The 24910-nt window shown below is 40.7% G+C and overlaps 1 protein-coding gene and 1 non-coding gene across 5 annotated transcripts; both read left to right on the top strand.

Annotated features, from left to right (window-relative positions):
* The first annotated feature begins 808 nt into the window (after window positions 1-808).
* LOC128634182 (TBC1 domain family member 10A-like) lies at window positions 809-12364 on the top strand. Of its 4 annotated transcripts, none has more exons than XM_053684441.1 (6): window positions 809-912; window positions 1065-1237; window positions 1981-2109; window positions 10093-10281; window positions 10355-10509; window positions 10794-12364. In XM_053684441.1, exons 4-6 carry the CDS (start codon window positions 10197-10199, stop codon window positions 11295-11297), a joined length of 744 nt encoding a protein of 247 aa, XP_053540416.1. In that variant the 5' UTR covers window positions 809-912; window positions 1065-1237; window positions 1981-2109; window positions 10093-10196; the 3' UTR covers window positions 11298-12364. The 4 variants fall into 4 exon arrangements, with proteins under 4 accessions (XP_053540416.1, XP_053540414.1, XP_053540415.1 ...); XM_053684439.1 differs by having other exon boundaries at window positions 10788-12364; XM_053684440.1 differs by lacking the exons at window positions 809-912; window positions 1065-1237; window positions 1981-2109 and adding an exon at window positions 4625-4811 and having other exon boundaries at window positions 10788-12364.
* A 9776-nt stretch (window positions 12365-22140) lies between these two features.
* Window positions 22141-22211, top strand: trnag-gcc (transfer RNA glycine (anticodon GCC)). Its single transcript has one exon. It is a non-coding gene; the product is annotated as a tRNA-Gly (tRNA).
* The last annotated feature ends 2699 nt before the right edge of the window (window positions 22212-24910 follow it).

Below are 24910 nucleotides of genomic sequence, written 5' to 3'. Positions count from 1 at the left end.
AAACAAAGGCAGACAGTACAGAGGGGAAAGAAAAGGCAGCGTGAGGTAGCCATTTAACAATGATATCATCATATGTCATATGACATCACTATATTTTGGATCCTGAAAATTTGATTTGGCGCCAAAATATTTTGGGTTTAGGAGCCAACAGTTCCTACATTATTTTTTTTTGCCTGGAGCCCTGTTCCAAATTGTTCTTTGGCTATGCCCCATGTTTGTGCAATGGCTCAGACCGGTTTTTCCTCTTTTCGCAGCTTCAAAATGGCTTGCTTTTCTCCCATAGACAGCTCTCTGGTCTCCATGTCGGTTTATTCTTTTTAACAACAAATGCTGTCTCCACAGGTGAAACCCAGGGCTCAAACCAAGAGAAGACATTCAGAGCTATTCATTCTTTAAAGTCCATTTAACAAGGTACACCTGGCCGGCAAGAAAAACCATCAGTCACTCGTTCCAGTATTTTTGAACAGTTAATGAATAGGATGGCTTCAAAAAAGCTGCCATATTTTAATCTGTGTAACACGTCTAGATGTAAATATGAGGAAATGAAAGCTGAAATTCTGATCTATCATCTCATATTCGTCTTTTATCTCAAACCCTAATGTCTTCAGTATATAGCAAAAGCAAGTGAATTGGCCTTGATGTTCCAATACTTTTGAAGAGGACTCTAATTGTAAGAATTAAATATAATTTCCGTACTGAACAAAAGACTGATTATCTGTTCAGGCGTTATTGTGCAGATCCACATTTAAGCATCTTACTATACACTGTTAAACCCAGTGTTTGTGTTCTTTTTTTCAGTTTCCTTCTGCATCTGAGTTCAAAGACCTTTTTCTCATCCCCATCCTGGAGCGCCCCTACAGCTGCCTGTTTGGTACATTCCTCTACAGCAGTGAGCAGGAGAGAATGGAAAAGGTACGCTCCACATTTCTCCACTAATGGGTGGAGGCTTTCCAGCCTGTCTGATTTTTCTGAATGGAAATGAATTTGTCTAAGTGTATTATGACTTGTCTCTCTCTCTCTCTCTCTCTCTCTCTCTCTCTCTCTCTCTCCTCTTTTGTTTTTAGGAAGTACAGGGTAAAACGGTCACTGTGGTCCTACATTAAGTCAGCCGGAGGACTTCACTAACCCGTTCTATGTGGACTGTAAAAACCAGGTGCTGTATCCACTGGCCAGTCTCACACATCTGGAGCTCTGGGTGGGTTATTATGTGCGCTGGAACCCACGCATGAGACCTCAGGTGCTTATACTGCAAACCACACTCTATGAAATTATGGGGAAATGCTCAAAAATAGTGCTTCCAATATATACCAAAATACCTAGTTACTTGTATAACTGAACAGTGTCACTTCAGACACATGATGAATGTACCTTTTTATTACTGGATGTTTCTGGGTTTTAACACCAAGTTTGCTTTAAAAAAACAAAACCATTTGTATCAGCACAAAGTTAAAAAAACACAAAAGCTGGAGTAATGGGTCGGTAAGCATAAAATGTGGACTGGACACACGAGGATCTCTGACACTGTTGACTCTTCAGTGGTTCCATTTTCAGTTCTAGTTTGTAGGTACAGGTTTCAGTCTTCAACAACATTGTAGTTTTCTTTTTAAAATGCACTCCTTGGTTGTGCTCACTGCATTACAAACTCAAGTCCAACATTGAGATTTTTTTAAAAAAATGTGTTGAAATGGAGTTTTCTTGTGATGCCTCTATATTCCTGTATATTTCATGATTGGCTGGTTAGAAAACTACATGAACGTACAGGTGTTCCTAATAAAGTGGACGGTGAGTGAACATGACGTGGCTGAAACGATTTCCAAAACACTTCAGGAGCAGCTAGCGATAAAGATTAAGTTTACACCGGCTTGATGACTGATCTTTTAATAATGATACATAAATAAATAGAAAGCGAATGGAATGATTTAGAAAATCGGTGTCCCAAAACGAAACTGATGTTTGTGTGCTTTGTTGATTCTTATGTAGATGCCGCTCCATCAGAATTTGAGAGTTATTGTTTTTGCGTGAAGAATGTGGAGGAGCTCCAGAGAGAGGCCACGTCATCCTGCTCCATCTCCTCATCCTCAGAGCATACTTCTCCCTCCTCACATAGTGGTACACCACTTCACACTGCCGTCTAAACACACACACACACACACACACACACACACACACACACACACACACACACACACACACACACACACATTAAGAGCACACACTGTCTTTACTCAATGAATACACTCTCAGGCACAAGTAGGGAGTGGATGAGTATGAAGAGGACACACACACACACACACACACACACACACACACACACACACACACACACACACACACACACATTCCTGTTTGCAATTTTTTTTAACTATAGAGAAGTAACCTAGTGTCACATTTTATAAATCCTTAATAATTAAAAATGGATCTTGGAATGATAGTCAGCATGTCTGCAGCATGAATTCACAGTATTTACGATCTAGTATTTGACCTGTAAATATGTAAAAAAGAGAAGTATTAATATATTTGTCCTTACACGTCATGTTCATCTTTCCCTGTGGCCTCATTTGCTCCTCTGTGCCAACTCCCTTTCATCTTTTAACATTTCAATACAGTTTTTAGCTACTTGAAGGTTTTTGTTTGTTTTTTCCCCCCAAAGTGAATCATCCATCTATTTTTGTATTTTATTAGTTACTTTCCATTTTATGTCCGCTCTGTCATCACACTGAAGCGTGATAGTTATGTCAGTATTATTAATTTCTCACAGACCTGCCTTTCACCTTGCTAATATATGGAAGCACTGAATAAACGGTCAATTTGTCATGTTTTTGTATGAAGGTGTTAAAATGTTGAGTTGTACGGCTTTCCTGCCTCGTGGACTTTTCACCGGTATCGTTTGAATAAATCAAACTGGTAATGAGTGTCGTTACTGATAGGGAAGCAAAACAGAGACAAAGACCTGAATGTGAAAATCCATTGAATTTGGAAATGAAATTTCGACACCATTGAATTAATAGAATCCGTGTATCATATCATTCGTTCTTTTCATATTCAATTATCCACTTATCCGAAAATGGAAAAATGGCTTGTTATTTCATTATTCATTTACAGATCCAAAACGAAACAGAGAGAAAAAAACAAACAAGTCGTTTTCCGTTCTTTCAATCTCACGCTCAAGTTAAAAATAAGCGATTAGAAAACGGGTCAAATGTCCAGGTTTCATTTGAACAATTTTTTTTTTTTTCTTTTCCGATTGACTATGACCCGGAAGTTACTGGTTTCTTCACGTGTTGTGCTGGATAAAGAGGTTTTTATTTTGGTTTATTTGTTTAGTTTTTTGCTGAAGAGCATGGGGAGATTCGTACTGTTTAAGGGAGCCAAATGTGTAACCCTCAAAGAAGACTGCAAAAATATTAACTGCAGTTAAACCAGTCAATAATCCTTTATAATCCTATAAATGTTTTTGTATTTACGCTTTTACATTTTAGAACATGGGCAAAATCAAGTTTAAAGAGAGGCTGTAATAAAAATACAGTTTTTGGCGTATCAGGGTCGGCGCAGTGGCTTTGTAGGTTGTACTCTGGTTTCCTCCCCTAGTCCAAAGACATGCGTTGTAAATTGTCCGTAGTGTGTGAACAGGTGTATGATGGGCTTACACCTCGTCCACGGTGCCCCCGCCTTGTGCCCCGAGTCCCCTGAGATAGACTCCAGGGTGACCCTGTGTAAGATCGATGGAATCTCTGATTTAATGAACACTGAAGAACTTTTCATTTCTTTTATTTGAAAGCATGTAACATCAGCACGACGTATGGGGTTCACCGAAACGGGACTATTGAAGACTCGATTAACCGGCTCTGTTCCCAGTCTGTGTAGCCTCACATTCCTGTTATTGGGTGACACGGGTGGAATCCAATGAGGTTTTCTACTGTTCTCAAGGCTTGGCATGCTGTGCATCCTGAGATGCTTTTCTGCTCACCATGTATGTAAAGAGAGGTGATTTGACGTTACCATGGCCGTCCTATTAACTTGACCCAGTCTGGCCATTCTCCTTTCGTCAACAAGGTGTTTCCACCCCGAGAACTGCCACTTACCGGATGTTTTTCACACAAGTGTGTGTGTGTGTGGAAATCCTAGGAGAGCCGCAGTTTCTGGAATACTCAAACCAGACCATTTAGAATCTACAACCATGCCACGGATAAAATCACTGGATTACATTCTGGTGTTTGATGTGAATATTGACTGAAGCTCTTCATCTGATCCTGCTTGATGTTGTACACTGTGGTGTTGCCATATGATTGGCTGATTGGATAATTGTATGAATGAGCACATGTACAAGTGATCAGTGAGCACATCTATCTACTATAGAGGTATTTTGGGGCAATACTTGACAATGTACCTGACTGTTAGATTTGTGGCCAAGTTGAAGAAGCTTTTGACAGCCGAATGGAAAATAATAAATAAAACAATCCAGGACAAATTCACTTTCAGTCTTTTATTTTTATATTGTTTTTTCCCCCTTCATGTTAATCTCTTTCTACAGAACCCGTCCAAACTTCATATGTCAATGTAGTAAGCAAGATAAACTGTCTACAGATAAAGAATCTAAGAATGCATCTGTTTTCACCCTTATAGAAAAGTTTTGCAGTTCCTATCCAAAAGACACCAAGAGCCCAGATGTCCTTAGAAACTAAATGTACCCTCCAACTCGTGGTCTTTTCAGAAACTCGATTCCCAGACGTCGCCACACTGATCACAGTGCACCCTTCAAATCCACCGTGCAGCGGAAATGGACCAGTCGATTTAAACGGATTGTTGAAAATGTACGTTGTTCAAGGCATTTTTGGATTTGAAATTTCGCTGCAAACTGAGTCTGAACAGTCGCCAGAATCTGAGGCAAAAACACACGAAGGAACAAGATCACGCCGTCATTGCCTCTTCTCTGGTGTTCTACACTTTTGACAAAAGTAACACCAGAGATGCTGCGTTAAAATGGTCAAGAAAATTACACCAGAGTAAACAAATCCCATTGGGTTAGATTATAAACATCGACTGAAACTCTCGATAGGACATGACATTATTGGAGAGTCACATACGAGCGGACATTCAACAATATTTAGTAGAAGCATTGTGGATGTTTTTGTCTGTGTTCGTCTGTAATATACTGGACTGTCCTACCAAGAGTTCGTCCACATACACATTCAACTGAAGCTCATACAGTCGGCATACTGAACTCTCCTTTTTGCCATAGTGCGGCCGCTTAACAGGATAAGGCCTCAGAAGTCAAGCCCCGGCAGCTTGTGGCTAAAAAGCTGCAGCAGAATTGAGCTCGGCTAGGAGGTGACGGGTGACGGAAAAAAGCTGGGGAACATCGGAAAGGAAATCAGGGCTGTGTTTCAAATCTTTTATTGCCTCCTCTTCAAACTCCAAAAACCTCTGGGCCCTACAGCTAAATCCAGAGCTGAGGAAAACAACCGTTCAACTAAGAAGGCCTTCTCAAACACAATGTTTGAGCGAAGGGAGGAAATGATCAAACACAGATCAATTGGAACACAGCCCATACAGCAAGACCGTAAAAAGGTGCCATAGAGCGTAAATGATTCAAAAAGACACAAATCTAAGCCCAAACACTTCATATGACCATTGATATGACTGCTAAAGAAATCTATTGTACTGTAGCTGCACTGCTACAAGTGTATATAAAGATACACCGATACATTACATTTACATTTATTCACTTAGCAGACGCTTTTATCCAAAGCGACTTACAAATGAGAAAGATACAAGCAAAGCGATATCAAGCAGAGAACAATACAATAAGTGCTACCATACGAGATCCATATAATTGAATTCCAGAAGAAGCAAAGTGCAGAGTAGAGGTGTAAGTGCATTTTTTTTTTAATATTATGAGTTGGTTAGGTGTTCATTGAAGAGGTGGGTCTTAACCTATTTTTTGAAGATGGTGAGAGATTCCGCGGTCCGGATTGATATTGGAAGTGCATTCCACCACTGAGGAACAGTTAGTGTGAAGGTTCTGGAAAGGGACCTTGCGCCACGCTGAGTTGGAACTGCTAAACATCGGTCACTAATCAATTGCAGATTGCGAGAGGGAACGTAGGCCTTCAGGAGAGAGTTAGGTAGGAGGGTGCTGTTCCTGACAAGGTCTTGTAGGTGAGCATCAAGGCCTTGAACTTGATGCGGGCAGCTACAGGAAGCCAGTGGAGGGAGATGAAGAGGGGTGTGACATGGGTTCTCTTGGACTGGTTGAAGACGAGGCGCGCTGCAGCATTCTGAATCATCTGAAGGGGTTTGATGGAGCTGGCTGGGAGGCCTGAAAGCAGTGAGTTGCAGTAGTCCAGTTTAGAGATAACAAGAGCCTGGACTAGAATCTGTGCAGCCTGTTTGGTGATGTAGGGTCGGATTTTCTTGATGTTGTAAAGGATGAACCTACAGGACCTTGCAGTTGCTGAGATGTGGTCTGCAAATGTCAAGCGATTATCAAGAATCACCCCGAGGTTCCTGGCCGTCCTGGTTGGCATGAGTGTGAGTGAGCCGAGCTGTACAGTGAGGTTGTGGTTGATTGAGGGACAGGCTGGGATGACGAGAAGCTCAAATTTTGCCAGGTTAAGTTTAAGATGGTTTTCCTTCATCCAGACCGAGATGACCGAAAGGCAAGCAGAGATGCGGGCAGAGACGGATGGATCATGAGGCTGGAAGGACAAATGGAGCTGGGTGTCATCAGCATAGCAATGATATGAAAAGCCATGAGACTCAATCACCTGCCCTAGAGATGTGGTGTAGATAGAAAAGAGGAGTGGACCCAGAACTGACCCCTGTGGAACGCCAGTTGTGAGTTGCTGAGTTTCAGAAATACCTCCCCTCCATGATACCTTGAAGGATCTGTCAGAGAGATAGGATTCCACCCAGCGCAGAACCATTCCAGTGATGCCCAGGCTGGAGAGAGTTGACAGGAGATACAACCAGTTGAACATGAATAACACGCAAAGCACATTTCACAAGCACGATATCTTCCAAAATGTCCAAAAGCACAAATTCCCTAATAAAGGAAAAAGACATGTTTGTGCTAACATGTAAGACTTGAGTTTCTACATCTTCCAAACAAGTACACTTGAGCGTCTTCGTTACTGTAAGCTCGGCTCTGAAAATCTGCTACCACTGTTGTACCAGTAAACACACACACAGACAGAGCAAGTTAGCAAGTTAGCAACAAGGTTTCTTCAACACGACCACCTTTTGATACACGTACGCTCACTTCATATTGACAGTCCCTTTTTAAAAGTGAATTAAACCATGAGCAGCTATCTTCTCAAAAGTCCGGTCAATTTCAGAGCACAAAAAAACTGCCTATATACACAACAATTCAGTCCCACGTCTCTGAAAGAAATGCAGAGCACAAATGTACAAATCCCTGCAATTTCTATTTTTCTTAAATGTGAAAATGATGCTTGTAAAAAGATGATAAATCTTCACTGGGAATTACTTTATGGTGATCATTAATTTATTCAATTAATTAATTTATAAATCAGGGGAGCTTGGCTCTGGTCCTGAATTCCTGTAATCATGCACAGTGTGATGATTTCTCATCTAACACTCCTACCTAATGACCCGAGGACTTAAATCGGGTGTGATTCAGGAAAATTCCCAAACTGTACTGGACTGTAGTCTTACAGGACCACAGTAAGGCTTCCCTGCTCTAAAGCTTTTCCTACAGAAATATTTATTTGAACATGATGTGGATAATCTAATCACAGACTCTGGATTAATGGTGCACACAGCGATGCTTTCACACAAAAGTGTGATGGACACTAAAAAGCTGGAGCAGCACTAAGGTTACACCACTAGGTTACACCATGTTGTCCTCTGTGGGCGGCTCAGCACTGGGGGGCTGGAGGAGAGTTTGTTGAACTGTAAAATGACATTTTCACTTAGGGGTGTACTCACTTTTGTTGCCAGCGGTTTAGACATTAATGGCTGTGTGTTGAGTTATTTTGTGGGGATGGCAAATTTACACTGTTCCACAAGCTGTACACTCACTTTACATTGTAGCACAGTGTCATTTCTTCAGTGTTGTCACATGAAAAGATATCATCAAATAGTACCATAGCAGGCTGAGAGTTTCACATCAACAAAGGTCAAGCGTGCTCGTTAGAATATCAGCCTGGAAAGTTTTCAAATCGGTCTTATCAGTGTTTTTTTGCTCGCTCATTCACACTTTGCATTATGGTTACGATAACAGTCTATCCTTCTGCCCAACATGGATAAAACTGGCCACGTCAGCCATTTTGACAGCCTGTGGTGTTGTCTGGTTAAAAATGTGTGTAAGTTTATATTCTAGATTATATTTGTTGTACATCTCCTTGCACATGCACTTTTTCCCCTTAATAGTACAGGGACATACTTGTGCATGAAAAGCAGATAGAACAGTATAATCAAAAAGAGTGCGAAGAAGGGGAAAAAAGTAGAGTACTCGTGGCCCCACCCTCCTTTAAGCCAACCAATGAAAGCAAAGCTGGTTATCAAACAAAATCAAGGTCTACAAAATAACCTGTTGGGAGAACACCACATAGAAACATTACACCTTAAAGTGATTAACATCCTACATAAGGTTTGCATTATTATTAGCTTCTCCAATTCAGGAAAATGGGCCAAAAAAAAGGTCAGAAATTGTAAAATCAGAGGGCTGCAGCACACTGACGATCGAAAAATTATTGAGGTGTGACCTCCCAAGAAAAATGCTTTGTGACGAATACTTGACAGGGGGCAAAAAAACGCAGAGAAGAAAAGGCGCTAGTTGACTGCAAAAGACTTAAGAAGAATAAAACGTGAGAGGACCCATTAGCCAGCACTGCCACCATGTTTCAGAACTGCAACCTTCCACGAGTGTCCAGAAATACAAGGTGGCAAGTGCTCAGAGACATGGCTACAGTAAGGAAGGCTGAAATACAACCGCCACTGCATAAGACTTACAAGCTGAAGCATCATGACTGGGCCAAGAAATACCTGAAGACCGTTCCTTATAGGTTTCATGGACCGATGAAATAAGAGTGACTATAGATGGAGCAGATGGACCTTTTCCGTCTGGTTAAAGATGGACTGAAAATGAACTCCCAAATCTACTGCCAGTTTGTAGAAGATCCTTTCTTCAACAATGGTACAGGAAGAAGTCAGCAACGTTCAAGAAGACCATGATCTTTATGCAGGGCAATGCTCCATTCAGATAAAATGGATCATGAACAGATCAAGAAACTGACATTCAATGGAAGGCTCACGGCGGTTATTGAAAAGAAGGGTGGATACATTCATCACTGAATAGCTTTGAAGGGCCAAAATAGTTCATTGTTACTTCACTGAATAACTTCCTGAGAAATTACATTTTTTTATTTGTTAAACGTTCTATTTTGTTGGGAAAGAAACATTTAGGATCAACTGAGACCACTGTATTTGTTCACCAATCAAATTAAGCTGAGAAGTACCATTTGCCATGTGTTTGGGTTTTTTTTTCTTTTTACAGGCCTAGTTAAATAAATTGGAATATAGAAGTACAGTAGAAACGAGAAACCGGACTGAATGCACGTTTTTAAAACGGCTATAGTTGTGTATCCGTGGATTGCAGGCGTGAAAAAGTGAAAAACTGAAATCTGACTGAAGCGAATGTAGTTCAGTTCAGTCTGAAGTTGTAGAGGAAACATTCACACTCGGTAATTTAGTTTTGTAACACCACACAGATCATAAGGTCTGTTAGAAATTATATATCGGAGCTACAAACCCCACCCTGCTCCGCTGTACGAGGCGACTCAACACCGCCATCTTGTGTTTGTGTGTATGTGTTGCTGTGTTCATGAGGCAGTTTTGCTTAGTTTTTTCTTTAAGGTTTAATGTTCTATATTATTGTGAGTGTGTGTTTATGTATTTTAGTGTGAGCTGTAGTTTTGTTTTGTAATTTTACGTGTTTTATTTCTTCCTCCCAGATTTCTGCACTGCACAGTGTATTATTAGAAACAGGGCTTTTCTGTGTAGGAGAACAGTTGTTTTGTGTTATTAACAGCAAGTTATATCGCTTATTGTGAACCGTTATGTGTGCAGGAGGCGGTTCAGCTGGACGGAGAGATCCTGCATGCGCTGTGAAGCGAGTGTGTTCTGTGGCGTATCGGCACCTGGACAAGCACAAGATCGAGCCGGTGCTCTACATGATGGAGTGGTTCATGTGCGCCTTCTCCAGAACTCTGCCCTGGGCCTCGGTCCTCCGAGTGTGGGACATGTTCCTGTGTGACGGTCAGACACAAACACACACTTGTCCTTCTTTTCTTTCTGTGTTGATTCTCTCTCTCATTCTTTCTTTGTGTAGGAGTGAAAATGATATTCTGTGTGGGTTTGGTGGTGTTGACGTCCATGCTGGGTACTCGGGATAAGCTCAAGGCCTGTCCGGGTCAGTATGAGACCATGGAGGTCCTCAGAGCGATTGAGCCTAGATACATGCAGGAGGGCTTCTTAGTGCTCCAGGTAACACAACAGAGAGGAAGAGGAGGAGTATGATGATGGGTCTCTCACTACTGTAACATTTCCTGTCATTACTGTAACTATGCGAGCCCATGCCATGGTGATCAAGCATGTTTTATCCATCATCACCTTCGTATTTCTACAAAATTAGCGTTCATAAATATTTATCATTGTCTTTTACATGACGTTGTAATGAAGCCCATTCTAACACATTAAGTACAGTAGAATGACATTCTATTACAGTTCATTTTTGTGACTGATTTTTGCTGTATGTTCTGGAGTTGCAGGTATCGGCACAGGACGTGGAACATGAGCAACGCATGCAGCTGAAGCGCTGGAAGAAGAAGCGCGGCGAGCCCGGCCCCAAACTCCCTCAGAGAATGCACAGTGCTCGCGCCATCATGGCCACCGAGCCTCATACACACCAAGACCTCCGCCAGAAACCCACCATTATGGTCCAGTACCCATCGGTCCCTGAGGAGAAGTCCGAGCCGAACCTCAGGAAGAAGAGAGGGAGCCTGAAGAAAAACCAAGCCCTCATTCCGAACCCCTACACGCTACCTGGCGAGTCTAAACCTAGTCAGATATTGGACATACAGCTTCTGAACCAGGAAAATCTCAATCTTGTACTTCCAAATACACCATCACATCCACCACGGCCCCCTACAATGCAGGAAAATCAGGTCAAAGAGACGAGCACTTCTACAGAGCGACTCGTGCAGCGTCCTCGAATTCCTCCATCGATAAGAAACTGGCGGAATCTATCCCTCTGCAACATCTATCCCTCCTAACTGCTCCTGTACACGGATCACCTTCAGCGTAGCGTCCTCACCTGCTGAAATGTGCTCCTGTCCAATCCAGAGAACCTGACCATGATGAGCTCCCTAATAATACATAAAACTCAGCCACCATTTTGGATCCATCTACACACTCAAGCCCTCTGCTTACGCACAACGCACCTGCCACCCACGACTCGCCTGCTGCTCCCGAGTACAAAAAGAACACTCATTGATTTTTTTTTTTGTTGTGCGTGTTAAACAGTGTGATACGTTGAGGAATTGATTATTGGCACACGTCTACTGAATAGCAAGGATCGTTAAGTCTTTAACGTGTTATAGTTTACACCGGAGGAACTGCAAACAATCTGAGAGAGGGAGAAACCCGTCAGCTACTAGAGGGCACACTTGGTCCAAAAATGTACACACACTCCACAAAAACTCTGCAGTGCCTGAGGAGTGTTTACTCGCTCCAGTCTTCAGAAGGGAAACTGCCTACAGATTCACTTTTGAAAGACTTTCACAGGCATCACAAACATTTGTTTATATTGCACTCGTATCAATTTGGCAGGTTTTTTTCTTCTTAATCCGAAGCAACCACCACTTCTTTGTGTTTGTATTTCACAAATTTCCTTACCGCATCTTACAAGAGCTGCACGACAATCACAACAATCCTGTACAATAGGCACAGCCTTTTCATTAACACAATCTCAGTGAAATATCCTCTGTCTGTATACTTTACGCGCAAACAAAACAACTCAAGCTGAGAACTTTATTGCTGATTCACGTTATACCACACCGCCTTCTAATATAGATCTGATCTATATTATATATACGTGTACCTTAGATAACGCCTCTCTGAACGCCATGGTGGGACGTTCCCGAGTTGAAGTACTGTACAAGTCCTAAGCATTAGATCACCCCAATTACTCTTGTATACTCTTTCCATACCATCGTGATCTTTGCCTGACGAAACCATACACAAACATATTTGACATTTGGGGCCTAATTCTAAAATCACCACATACCAAATGCACAACCATTTTGTCTTGCTGCCATCACAAAATAATAATGTTTAAACCTTAAGTACGGAGGGTGTATATATTTTTCCACACTACATGAAGTTTGGGGATCCTTATAGACTGTGGAACAGAAGTGTACTCAGTGTGTCTCCACCGTTTTATTTCATATTGGAGTACAACCATTTTTCTTTTTTACCATTAAGGATGAAACACTTGTTTCTTTTAAAACACCGTCTTTAAATCTTTTTCTACCTCCTAACTAAACCCTCGGACTTAAGACACGATCTTTGGAGCTGTTGACGCCCTGCTCAGGGTTAAACAACAACGTCTTTACATTACCTTCATTAATAATTTGTCAATCTATCCTCTTGGTTTTTTTTTTTTTTTTTTGGAGCAAAAGTCAGGTCCTCTCTCATTTCAACAGGTCCTCTTGTTGGTGAATACACAGCAATCTCCTAAGGGTATTAGGATTTCTCGGAGCAGACATTGTAGCAGATAGTTGCAGAGTTTCTTCTGTGTTTTAACCACAATGTCTTAACCATTATTTTAACACTGAGACACACGACTCCCTTTAATTCATTAACAAACACATTTGTAAAAATTCTGGTCAGCAAAACCCCCAAAAGAACACCTGTGTGTGTGTGTGTGTGTGTGTGTGTGTGTGTGTGTGTGTGTGTGTGTCTGTCTCTCTCTCTCTCTCTCTCTCTCTCTCTCTCTCTCTCTCTCTCTCTCTCTCTCACCCCCGCACACCCACATGGCCATCAGAGGTCATAAATGTACTGCTGGGACATGGGATGTCAAAGCATAGACAAGAGCTTATGTATTTAGCGATAGTTCTGTGTAAGTATCCTCGTTGGCGAACCATTTTCTGAAATCTTGTTTATAGTTTAAACAAAATGCACGACTCTTTTAAAACACCGTCTTTAAAAAAGGTTTTTCACCCTTAAATTAACCTGGTTAGAAGGTAGGATATGTAATACATATTTTCATTTTCTTCAGGCATATTGTCACTTCAGTCTCCACAATGAATAACTCCGAAGGTTTTGACCTTTCTTTCAGTAAAAGAGAACAATGACATCATACAGCCTTGAAGGACTGTAGAAATTTTTATTTTACATCCTAAAGGGTTAGGTTTAGAAGGCATGTAATACGCGCGTTTCTTATAAAACACCGTCTTTAAAACGTTTACCTCCTAAAGGGACCTATTTAGAAGGTATGTAAAAACTTTTTTTTTTTTTTTTGAACATTTCTTCGGGTATATCAATGTTTTAGAGTATTTATTTCAGTAAATTTTTATTCAAAGTCATGCCAATTTCTCAAAAGTGCAATCAATAAAGTTTAATTTATTTCACAAGCTTACAGTCTGCTCATTTATGTTCACATTCAACCATCGTGTATTTTCTAACAGCGGAGCTATACAAAACAATCCCCCACAATCTAAATTTAATGTGTGGTTGCAAGATAAAAATTCTAATTTATTGAATTAATTAAATATTTAAAATTGTACACATTATTTTGATGAGTTGTGTTGACATAATGTTGATAATTACATAAACTTAATATTGTGTGTAATTTCTGCGTTAATTGATTTAAAACAAAAATTTACGTCATAGTACATTTACATTTATTCATTTAACAGAGTGTTAGAGGACCTGTAGACTGAACAAATACTAAGGACATTACAATGTGAGTATCATTTCACTTACAATTAAATTCTACTAAAGCAATGAATTTGGGGCATGTTCTCAATAGTGATATGACCAATAGTGGACTCGTGTATAGGCTACACCTGCTAATACATTTGATGGACTATTTTGCACTACTACACGTAGCTAACGCTAGTCATATTTAGCAGTGTAATTTGAATATCTACTCTTTAGTTTACCGTAGCAGTGGATAAGAAGGAAAAAGTTTCATTTGACAAATCTGCTCATCTAGAGAGGGCTTTTCATTTGTGCTATAGGAAAGATAAGCATGATTACATTTCTGCTTATTCATGTAAACCTCAACTACATTGTGTAATCTAATTTCATGTATTGATACATTTTTTATTTTATTTTTTAAAATCGTTTTCATTCGCACACGTAGCCTTCTAGCTCCACAGCCTTTGGACTGTGGATAGTAGATAAAAGTAGTAGACACAGTGTGCAATATGTGCAATGTTCAGTACGTCATATAATAATAATAATAATAATAATAATGAGTCTTTATTGATCACATATACATTACAGCACAATGAAATTCTTTTCTTTGCATATCCCAGGTTGTTAGGAAGTTGGGGTCGGAGCACAGGGTCAGCCATGATACAGCGCCCCTGGAGTAGAGAGGGTTAAGGGTCTTGCTCAAGGGCCCAACAGTAGCAGTGCTGCCCCCATCTTGAATCATATTACCGTAAATACTTAAATGTGCAGTCATTTGTTTCTTTTTTTCACTTTTTTATTCAATTCCTACTTATTCAGGCTCAGAGTCATGTAGGCTGCATTGAATTTTATTTTCAATTCCCTCATCTCTTTTTCAGTGACTTTATCACTAGCACGTTGCACTGCTTTCACGATTGGGGTGGCACGAGGGGCAGACCTAACAATGACACAATCCCTGGCGTTCTCATGTTTTGTACTGTCTCCATGCTTCTTTACGGTTTCTTTTTTAAAATGACTCGAACTGGTAATGAACTCTGTTTTACCAGCAATATCTTGTCCTGCTTTAGCACAAAAGGTGCAGTACATTTTCCCTTTGTCATAACGTAACCAGGCGAACTCTTGTAGCCAAGCTGATTTAAACTGTCTTGTTGGGACGAGAGCTGCAGAGACGGGAGAAGACTCAACTCGCTGAGCTTGGCTGTCATCATCTGTAAAAGATTGCACACCGATTGAAACGGGCTGGGATGACTCAAATGTAACTTGAGAACTTTCACTGGTCGAGTTGGTCTCAACATCGTGGGCATCTGATGTAGAGGAGGCAGGGTTTGGACAGGCAGGGGATGAGGAAAAGTCTGATATTTTTCTTGTCAGCTGACTAACGTTAGTTAACTACGCAGTTAGCTAGCCTACATATAACGGATAAATTCACATTCTAACAAACTAAACCACATCAAACTAAATTAAAATCAAACACCTTTAATAAAAAGGCTCAGGCAGGGTTAGGTTAGGGGATGACTCAACCCAACACTCATTGGTGTGGGAGGTGGCACAGGCACAAAACCTTGTCCTTCATTCTGTATATATTTCTTTATATGTATTTAACATTCTATGAGAAAATATCAGTTGTATAAAAAAATGGAAAATAAATTATATAATTTTTTTAATCTATATATTGTGTTAAAAATGAATTCTGCCACTTTAAAAAAAAAATAATTTTCATGAATCTCATGAAAATGAATCACATTAAAATGAATCAATGTAAATGAATCACATGAAAATGTATCACTTGAATATGAATATCATGAAAATGAATCTTATGTAAATGAATCACATGTAAATGAACCATATGAAAATGAATAAATAAATTAAAGACTTTAAAAAAAATCTGTCTAAATGTAAGACGTTTTAGGTGAGGTTAACTATTGGGGGTTGGAGGATCAGTTTAGAGAACATATTATTTGTTTCTGATGGTTAAGTTCAGGGTTAGGGTTGGCCCCTGTTTCAACATTGGAAAAAGGAGTTTTTATTGGTTAAAAATTAGGTGATTAGAGTTTATTGTTTGGGTAAGCCCCTAGATTTCAAGATAAAAAATGGTTTTAATGGTTGGAATAGAAGTTCTAATTGGGTTTAAGGGTACTGGATCTATGTTCCCCATCCCTATTGTCCAACTTGTACAGATGAAATTTAATCTGGCCCAAATTTAGGGCCGAACCAGGAAAAAGTTCCATTAATTTTGTCCATGTTCCCTCTCAGATCCTTCTTCCTATTGATTACTCCCCTCCCCCCTGAGAAGAAATGCCTTTCTCTCTATTAATATATACCCCCACACACATTTTATATATAATATTATATTATATTTATATTTTTGTGTCACGATATGGAGATTGAGATGGATACAAGTGCAGATTTTTCAAGTTTAATAAAGAACTAAACAAAATACAAAAGACACTGACATTGGGGCAAATCACTGTGGCAAAGACTAAACATAAACCAAAGACAAAAACACAGCACCAAGGACAAAGGTAAAGAAAGACAAACGTGAGACAAAGAGTGCAGTGAAAACTGGCTAAATACACAAGTGCTTACCAGGAATGTGATCCAGGTGCAGGTGGTCATGTGACTGTGATGCAGTGGCTGCTGGGAACTGTAGTTCAGATTTCCTTCTCTGATTACATGACATAATGGTGAATGGTGTAATATGTGGTAATGTACGGGTATTACTCTGTGCGTGTGTGTGTGTTTATACAGAGGCTGAATGTGTTGGCCACTCTGGTTCAGGGTAACTTACCCAAAATACATCAGAGCATCATCACAGCTCTCATTACTGTGGATGTCCACGCCAGAGACATCGTCACGGAGCTCGTCAATGAAAGGGTACAGATGGCTACACACCTTCTCTCCAGAGCGAAGGGAATCATGGGTATGGTCAGATCTGATTGGTCAGAAGCTGTTAATAAATCTTTTAAAAATAACTGCAGCTCTGACAGCAGTGCATATGCAAATCAGTTCCCAGGTTTATACAGTATGAATGCACTCATTATAAACTATCCACGCTATATCGTCAGCGAGAATGCCCAATTCGTATACAATGAGATTGTGTATATATCACATGTCATTTTGTATGTGTTCACGTAGGTGGACTCGAGCAGTAACTTTGAGTGGCAGAAGCAGCTGTGCTAATACTGGGACGTGGATCTGGATAAGTGCGTGGTCAGAATGGCTCTGTATCAGTACGTCTACGGATATGAGTACCTGGGAGCCGGCCTCCGTCTGGTCATCATCCCGCTCACAGTAAAGACGTGTTAACAATACGTTAAGAATTCATAATGCCTAATGTAGTGTAGTGCATGTTATTATAATAATATTTATTTAAATACTATGCGTAATGCATTACGGAGGCTTTATAACATGCTTCGAATGCGTTTATCGCTCGTTACAGGCGTGTGAAAGAGTGAAGTCTTAAAGATACGTTTCTGTGTGACCTTTCCATCAGGAACGCGTTTAATGTAAAAAAAAAATCTTCTTGGAAATGACATGCTTGTGCTTGTTTGTGATGGTTTTTAGGACCGATGCTACCTGTCTCTGATGGGTAACACCTCGAATAACATGTGTGTAGAAGGTGTGAGCTTGATCCTTTCACCGTTAGCCAGACAGAGCGTCTTGTTGTTGTCCAACACGGAGGTAATTTTCTCAATCCACAGGCACGTCCACAGGTACGTCACTCACCACCCACTTGTGCGTGTCGGCGGTGTCACTGCCGAGGGGCGGTTTGATGGCACTACACTCCAGCTCGCCATACAGCTCGTCCATGCTCACTGACTGCGGGTTGAGCACGTAGGTCTCGATGGGCTTGTATAAGGGATTCACCTCGCAGCCCTCTGTCTCGTGGAGAGTGCGCAGTGCGTCAGCGAGGGCACGGCACGCTGTGGTCTTACCGCCTCTTGTAGGGCCCACCAGCAAGACGCCCTGGTGCACCAGCATGGTCTCGTACAGCTGGATCACCTTGGCGGTCATGCTGGAGACGGGCTGCAGGGAGCGGGCGCATAGAGCTGCCTCGATGTTCGACTGAAGCGCGCCGTAGTCATGCTCAGGGACGCCCACACCAGGAAAGAGGTCCGACAGAATACCGCTAAACGCACACAAGAAGGATTGGATTGACTCGATTGACACTAGGTTCAAGATTTTCAGATTATGGATGTTCAGATGTTCCAGGATTCTTTACTTTCATCTGGTATAACATTACAAGGTGCTAATGTTATATACTTTAAATGCTTAAAAAAAAGTTATATAGTATATAATTACAGCTTTTTAGTTGCAAAGAATTTGCAAATGTCAGTTAATTGTATTTCCTAATTTGTCCTGGAATTTCCTCCTAGAGCCCGATTCCAGTGATCCTGTGATAATGACCTTTGATACTCCATATGTAAGCTTTGGCGTTCTTTACTATTTATCAGTTTATTTTATTTTAAGTTCTGCGTCATCCTTGAGTAACTTGGGCAGGTTGGAGTATCGTAGCGCTCTAATCAACACCACGTTCTCACTCAGGTGTGGGTTCTCTCGCATCAGAGACCTGGAACACACACACACACGCTCGATTTATTCCAGCAAGACATCTGTTACATTTATAGATAGTTTTAATTAACAATTTAGAAAAAACAACGGATGAATCTAATCTAATCTAATATGTTCACCCTGTTCGTAGACGGACATACCCGGCCATGACGATAACAGAGTTGACGACTCTCATGCTGAAGTCGTAGTGGTCCTGCCGGGAAAGCTGCTTGCTGCACAGCTTATACAGCTGAATCATCTTCTTCGCCAGAGTCTCACTGGACTTGAAGCCCTTTGCTCACAAGTCCACCTACAGCAAAAAAGACAACGTGAAACGGTTCTGTAACACGCCAGAATACATCCGTTATTGCGTTCATTACATAATGTAATGAATGACGGCACCCGAGCACACCTCTGCGATGACGGCGTGGTCGGGCACAATCATGGAGACGGATCTGAAGCGGGCCTCCAGGTTGTCCCGGAGCTCGGTCCTGCCTGCATACCCTGGGTACATCGTGATTAAGGCAGCTTCCTACAAATGGAAGCAGGGGAAATGATAACGATTCAAACCCCTGCTAATATTCTGAAATCGATTGCAACACTGAGTGAGTCTGTTCCAAGAATCGATTCAGCACAAATCTCGAATTAAAGGTTAGGGGAACAACCCACAATATTAAGTACATAGGATCATTATCATGATTAACAGGGCGATTCCTAATACCTGGTGTCAATTCGTAGATACCAGGTAATGGGAATAGAGTCGATTCAAAGGAATCAAGCTTTGGAGTCGACTCTATAGTCATTGGGAACATGGAGTCAACTCCAAAGCTTGATTGTGGGGGAAGCATGACTGAAGAACCTTGATTTCTCAGTTTGGGAACAATCCCAAAGAAATAGTCAGGAGACGCAGAGCGTTTGGCATCGTTGTGACAAACGCTGAATCTCACAGCTTTTTTTTTTTAGTTTTTAATTACTCAACAACTAAGACACAAACCCCTCGTTTATTCCTTCACTTTCATCTTTCACTACTTTTTTTATTTTACATTTTGTTCTGATTCTTTCCCCCTGAATGTCTGGCTAGAACTTTCTGGAACTGGGAGCTAATGCTAAATTTAATGTTCTGTTAGAAAAGACAGCTTGATGTGTGGTTTCATTAAATTCATTCAATTTAAATATCTTGTCTTTATAAGAAAAACTGCTGATTAAGCAATGCACTATACCATATTCATGAGAAAGTAGAATGTTGTATTTGTTATTTGACGTTTGTGTAAATTCAATACGTCGTTTTCAGCTAGTGATTAAAGAATTGGTTCATGAGTCATCTTTGTCAGATATGCTGGTGGCGCTTTCTGATTTTAGTCATTTAACCATTCAAAATAATTATTTGTGTGTGGAACAGTGTTGCATTGCACCCGCGAATACCTGCAACCTGGAATGGAAAATAAGATTTATTTTGTTCCAACACTTTTGTTGTTGTTGTTGTTGTTGTTGTTGCTCCAAAACTGAAAAGTGTTACAATGGAAGCAGAAGTAAGTGTAGCTTCTTAAATTGTGTAGTGTAACGCAGTGTTTTTCAATCTTTTTTGAGCCATGTCAAATGTCAATGTCAAAACTTTGTTGGCCGGAATGGGGAATTCCTTGGCAGCAGTCAACCAAAAACTGTCCAAAGGAAGTTCAGCAAATCTTAGCTTTAAACCACGATCTTGTTTCAGTTCAGTTAGTTCCTCCTGCTCCTGTAAAGTCATGTCCTTTCCAACAGCAGTCAAGGCATTCAGTGGAGGCTGAAGAGAAATAAAATGACAACTTCTCCTAAAGAGTTTTCAGATGTTTACCTATTACCTCGCACAGTGCAGCAGGGTGATCTTGCCGTTCCTCTGTGAGTGGGAACATCTCAAGGTTGGCACTTTGCACATGTTGTTGCCAGAGGTGCACCTTTAAATGGAATCCATTTATTTTATCCATGCTTGTAAGCAGGTTCTCATTTCGGCCTTGCATCCGTGTGTTCGGTTCATTCAGATGATGAAATATATCTGCCAGGTATGCCAGCTTTGCACACCACTCATCACTTGCAAACAGATTTGAGTAATCAGACCTCTCATTTGTCAGAAACACTTTAAGTTCCTCCCGCAGCTCATACACACGGGCCAGCAACTTGTCACGCTACAACCATCGGACCTCTGTATGGAGCAATAAGGCTTTATGCTCCGCTCACATTTCCTCACGCAAAGATGCAAATATACCTTTTCAAAGGTCGTGTCTTTACAAAGTTCCCTATGTGCACAACATCATCCACCACAGGAACTAGTCTGCTAACGAAGCCTTAGGTGTGCCCGACCATGGCTGCAGCTCCATCAGTGCAAACACTTGTGCAATTTTCCCATGCAAGTCCTCCCTGGTCAAGATATTCCAATTTGACCCAAAAAATTTCCTCTCCTGTTGTTTTTTCTGGCAGTGCCTTACAAAATAGGAAGTTTTCTCTAATGGCATCTCCATCCACAAAACGCACATTGGCCAAGAGCTGAGAATATCCGTAGACTCATCAAGTTGCAACGCTAATTTCCTACTGATGCGTATCTTTTCCAAAACATGGCTTTCGATGTCTGTAGACATTTCATCAGTACGTCTGGCGATTGTGTTATCTGAGAGCGGGAGTTTAGATATGTCTTTAACCGCGTCAGGGCCGAGCATCTCGTTGACAGTGTGTTTGCGGGCAGGTAGTATTAACGTCTCTGCCACAGTGTGGGACTTTTTTCATTTAGCTACAAGTTCAGCAACTAGCTTTGAGGGCTTTCTAATTTACCTTTGTGGTTTTTCTCATTAATGTTGCCTGTTTCGGTGTTTTCACGCAGGCAAACAAAATAGTCCATCGGCTTGTTTTGAAGCGACGGGTGTTTCGCTTGGAGATAGCGTTTAAGCTTGCTTGGCACCATGGCGCTATTGGACTGCTTCTCGCCACACACCAAGCATAATGGAGTCGGGGTCATCTCATCGCTGGTGAAAGTAAATCCTAACGAAAGATAACTTTCGCTGTATTGCCTCGAGCTCACCGTCTTTGCTTTCTTTTTACCACCACTCATACTAGGCCCTTCACCTGGGTCACAATCTTGTCCAGGGCCCAGTTCGGAGTTTGCATTTTTCCTTTTTAAAAACTTCTCCATCACTGCCACCACGACCTGTCGCATGCGTCACTAATTCTCTTGTCTCTAAGAAGGTAGGAGGCAATTACCTGCTGCCACCCGGACGAATATTACATTACTCTGCCAGTCACTATATTACAGCACAGACACTCAGCTATGGCTTATTATTTGCAGATAATAATGAATAAATTTTAATAAAAAAGAATTTTAAGACTAAGTGAAATTGGACAATTTCTCAAGGCACGCCTGACGATCTCACGACACACTAGTGTGCCACGGCACAGTGGTTGAAAAACACTGCTCTACGGTATGTAGACTGTATTACATGCGTGTTGAGCAGAGAGGAGATATTATAATATTATACAGTATCTGGAAATATAGTGTGTGACTGCTGCTGAAATAAGGAAGAGACTTAGGATTCTCCTTTTCAAATCTGAAACCAAATTGCTGAACAGCACAATACTTACCTGAACAGCACACTCTGCGAAGTCTTTAGTAATTTAAACTAAGCATTGGTGGTTCAGTGGTATAATTCTCGCCTGCCACGCGGGAGGCCCGGGTCCAATTCCCGGCCAATGCAGAAGTGAGTTTTGAAAGTTAAGCCTTCACTAAAAGAACATTACAAGCCTTATCATTTCTGCCCAAACTAGACCAACTCCATGCTGCTGAAATATACAAGAGACTTAGGATGCTCCTTTTCTATTTTGAAACCAAACTGTTTAATCAGAACAATACTTAATGAAAAGCACACTCTGCATTGTCCTTACTCCTTTAAGATAAGCATTGGTGGTTCAGTGGTCAAATTCTGACCGACCACGCGTGAGGCCGGGGTTCGATTCCCAGCCACTCATGGCTGAGATTTGAATATTGAGCCTTCACCCAAAAAACTCTACAAGCCTTATCAATTCTGTCCAAAAAAAGGGTAGCAGACACAGTCCATGTTGCTCAAATATACAAGAGCCTTAGGATGCTCCTTGTCAATTTTGAAACCAAATTGATGAGTCAGCACAATACTTACCTGGAAAGCGCCCTCTGTGAAGTCCGGGTTAGATTCCAGGCCAATGCACAACTGAGTTTTGAAGACGTTTGTGTTGCTTGAGCCTTCACCCAAAGCACTTCACAAGCCTTATCAATTCTGTCCAAAACTAGGGTAATGGACAAACTCCATGCTGCTGAAATATGGAAGAGATTTTCCTTTAGAATTTTAAACCAAATTGCTGAAGCAGCACAGTACTCAGCTTGAAATCGCACTCTGCGAAGTCCATGGATTTTTAACATTGGTGGTTCAGTGGTAGAATTCTCACCTGCCACACGGGGGCCAGTCACACATAAGTGTAGAGCGCTAAGTAGCCAATAGAAAGCGAGGATAATCCAGGAGGAGGGACGGACGAACCTAATGTAAAAACATTGGTTCAAATATTTATATTATTTTACCTGTTACATATTGTATCCATGTAATTTTTTTAAAGCGGCATTGTCAACATTTACTATTCCGATACTCTTTCAGTGTGTAAAATTAACTGTTAAAGAAGAATGTGAAATTAACAGTTTGTCAGAATTAAAATAACTATCTAAATAATATATGCAGGGTGTGTTATAGTAAGTTATTGAAAATGTATTCCAAATAAGGACTAAGATTTTAAAACATTTACAAATACAAGCTAGATAAAAAATATTTACAAATACACAGGACAATTTTGTTTTGTTTTTTTAAATACAATGTTGTCTATACACAATTCCACAATGGTAGAGAGAGAGAGAGAGAGAGAGAGAGAGAGAGAGAGAGAGAGAGAGAGAGAGAGAGAGAGAGAGAGAGAGAGAGAGAGAGAGAGAGAGAGAGAGAGAGAGAGAGAGAGAGAGAGAACAGAAGACGTAGAATGAGATTCATGGACAACAGTATTACACAGGATTTGTAACTATTTACCAAAATCCAACCTTGTGCTTGGCTTGCAATCAGACATGTCATGCACAGACCTTAAATACTGTGTTTCACAACAAATTTATTTTCTCTTTTCAACAATCCACCTCTCCCTCTCAGCCTCATAGAATGAGGACTGCTGAAACTCTGCCCATGTCATCTCTGCAATCATTCCCTGTACTTGACACAGGGAGAGCACTTTAGAAGGACAGTAAATGTATTTGCCTGCCGCTCCAGGGAAACCAGTGTGGATATGAGGGCTATTGGGTCCTTGTTTTTGTGGCTGGTGGCAGAACCTTCACAGATGATGCTGGCTCAAATATAGCCTTTTACCCAAAAACACTTAAAATTCAACATAGAAGCCAATACTCACATCTACCTCTGTAGAACTATCTCAGTTGGAGATAGAAAAAATACACCAGCCGTGAGTGAGAAGAAGCAAGGGTCCAGATTTATTGTTCCGTTCCACCACATGAGATCCACACCGATGAGAATTCTCAGAAGTGATCTGATACCCTGAGCTTAAGCTCCAGTATTTATACTGTACTTACACAGTAAATAACCAATATGTTTCAAGAAGACTATGATATCAATACCAATAAGGTTAAAAAAGAGCTATTCAACTTACCATTAGCTCAAAAAACAGGGCTTTTCAACTTACCATTAGCTCAGAAAACAGGGCTTTTCAACTTACAAATAGAATCAAAACCAGGGGTTTTCAAATTACCATTAGCTTCAAAAGTGGAGAGATAAAACAATCTAGAGTGACCTTGGTCTTACTATTATCTCGCGGGGGGGCGGGGGGGGGGGGGGGGCAGCTTGACTCAGCTACCCTTATAAATGGCTCCTCATGGTTTTCTCTTAAAATTAAGGCCTTCCTTGCGAGACAAGAATCTTCACCATCTGAACTATGAGTAAGTTACATTTTTCTGTATTTCTAGTTTATAATTTATTTTCATATTTGCTCTATATCTCTATTTTATATATAGTTATACTGCTTGAAAAACGGTTTACTGTACTTCCTACTTCATAATATCATTACCCTTCTACTGTCCTACATATCCTACTATTCTGCATTTTATAAAAAGTTTTCTATTATTATAAGATCTTACCCTTATAATATCTTAATACTCCTTTTTATTATTCTTATAAAGTTATAATGTTATGTGTGTGTGTGTTATGTGTACATGCCCGCCCTTGACTGTGCGAGAGTGTGTGAGTGTGTTAGCACTCCTCAGCTCTTATACTTCTTTTTGACTCTTCAACTAATAAACCATAGTGTAGTACTCTTAAAGATCTTTAAAGTGTAAATCCAATTTGTCAATATCTGCCTAATACCGCTTCTGTATGTCTAGGTGCCC

This window comes from Ictalurus punctatus, chromosome 12 (genome assembly GCF_001660625.3).
Source record: "Ictalurus punctatus breed USDA103 chromosome 12, Coco_2.0, whole genome shotgun sequence".
In the NCBI taxonomy this organism is placed as follows: Eukaryota; Metazoa; Chordata; class Actinopteri; order Siluriformes; family Ictaluridae; genus Ictalurus; species Ictalurus punctatus.
The sequence above is the reverse complement of the archived record's forward strand: the minus strand, read 5'-3'. Positions and strand labels throughout refer to the sequence as shown.

Bases quoted from the DNA above. Each gene is read 5' to 3' on its own strand.
- LOC128634182 (XM_053684439.1), top strand. From the start codon at position 10,197: ATGATGGAGTGGTTCATGTGCGCCTTCTCCAGAACTCTGCCCTGGGCC. The intron at 10,282-10,354 runs GTCAGACACAAA...TTCTTTGTGTAG, and splicing joins GGACATGTTCCTGTGTGACG to GAGTGAAAATGATATTCTGT. The intron at 10,510-10,787 runs GTAACACAACAG...TATGTTCTGGAG, and splicing joins AGGGCTTCTTAGTGCTCCAG to TTGCAGGTATCGGCACAGGA.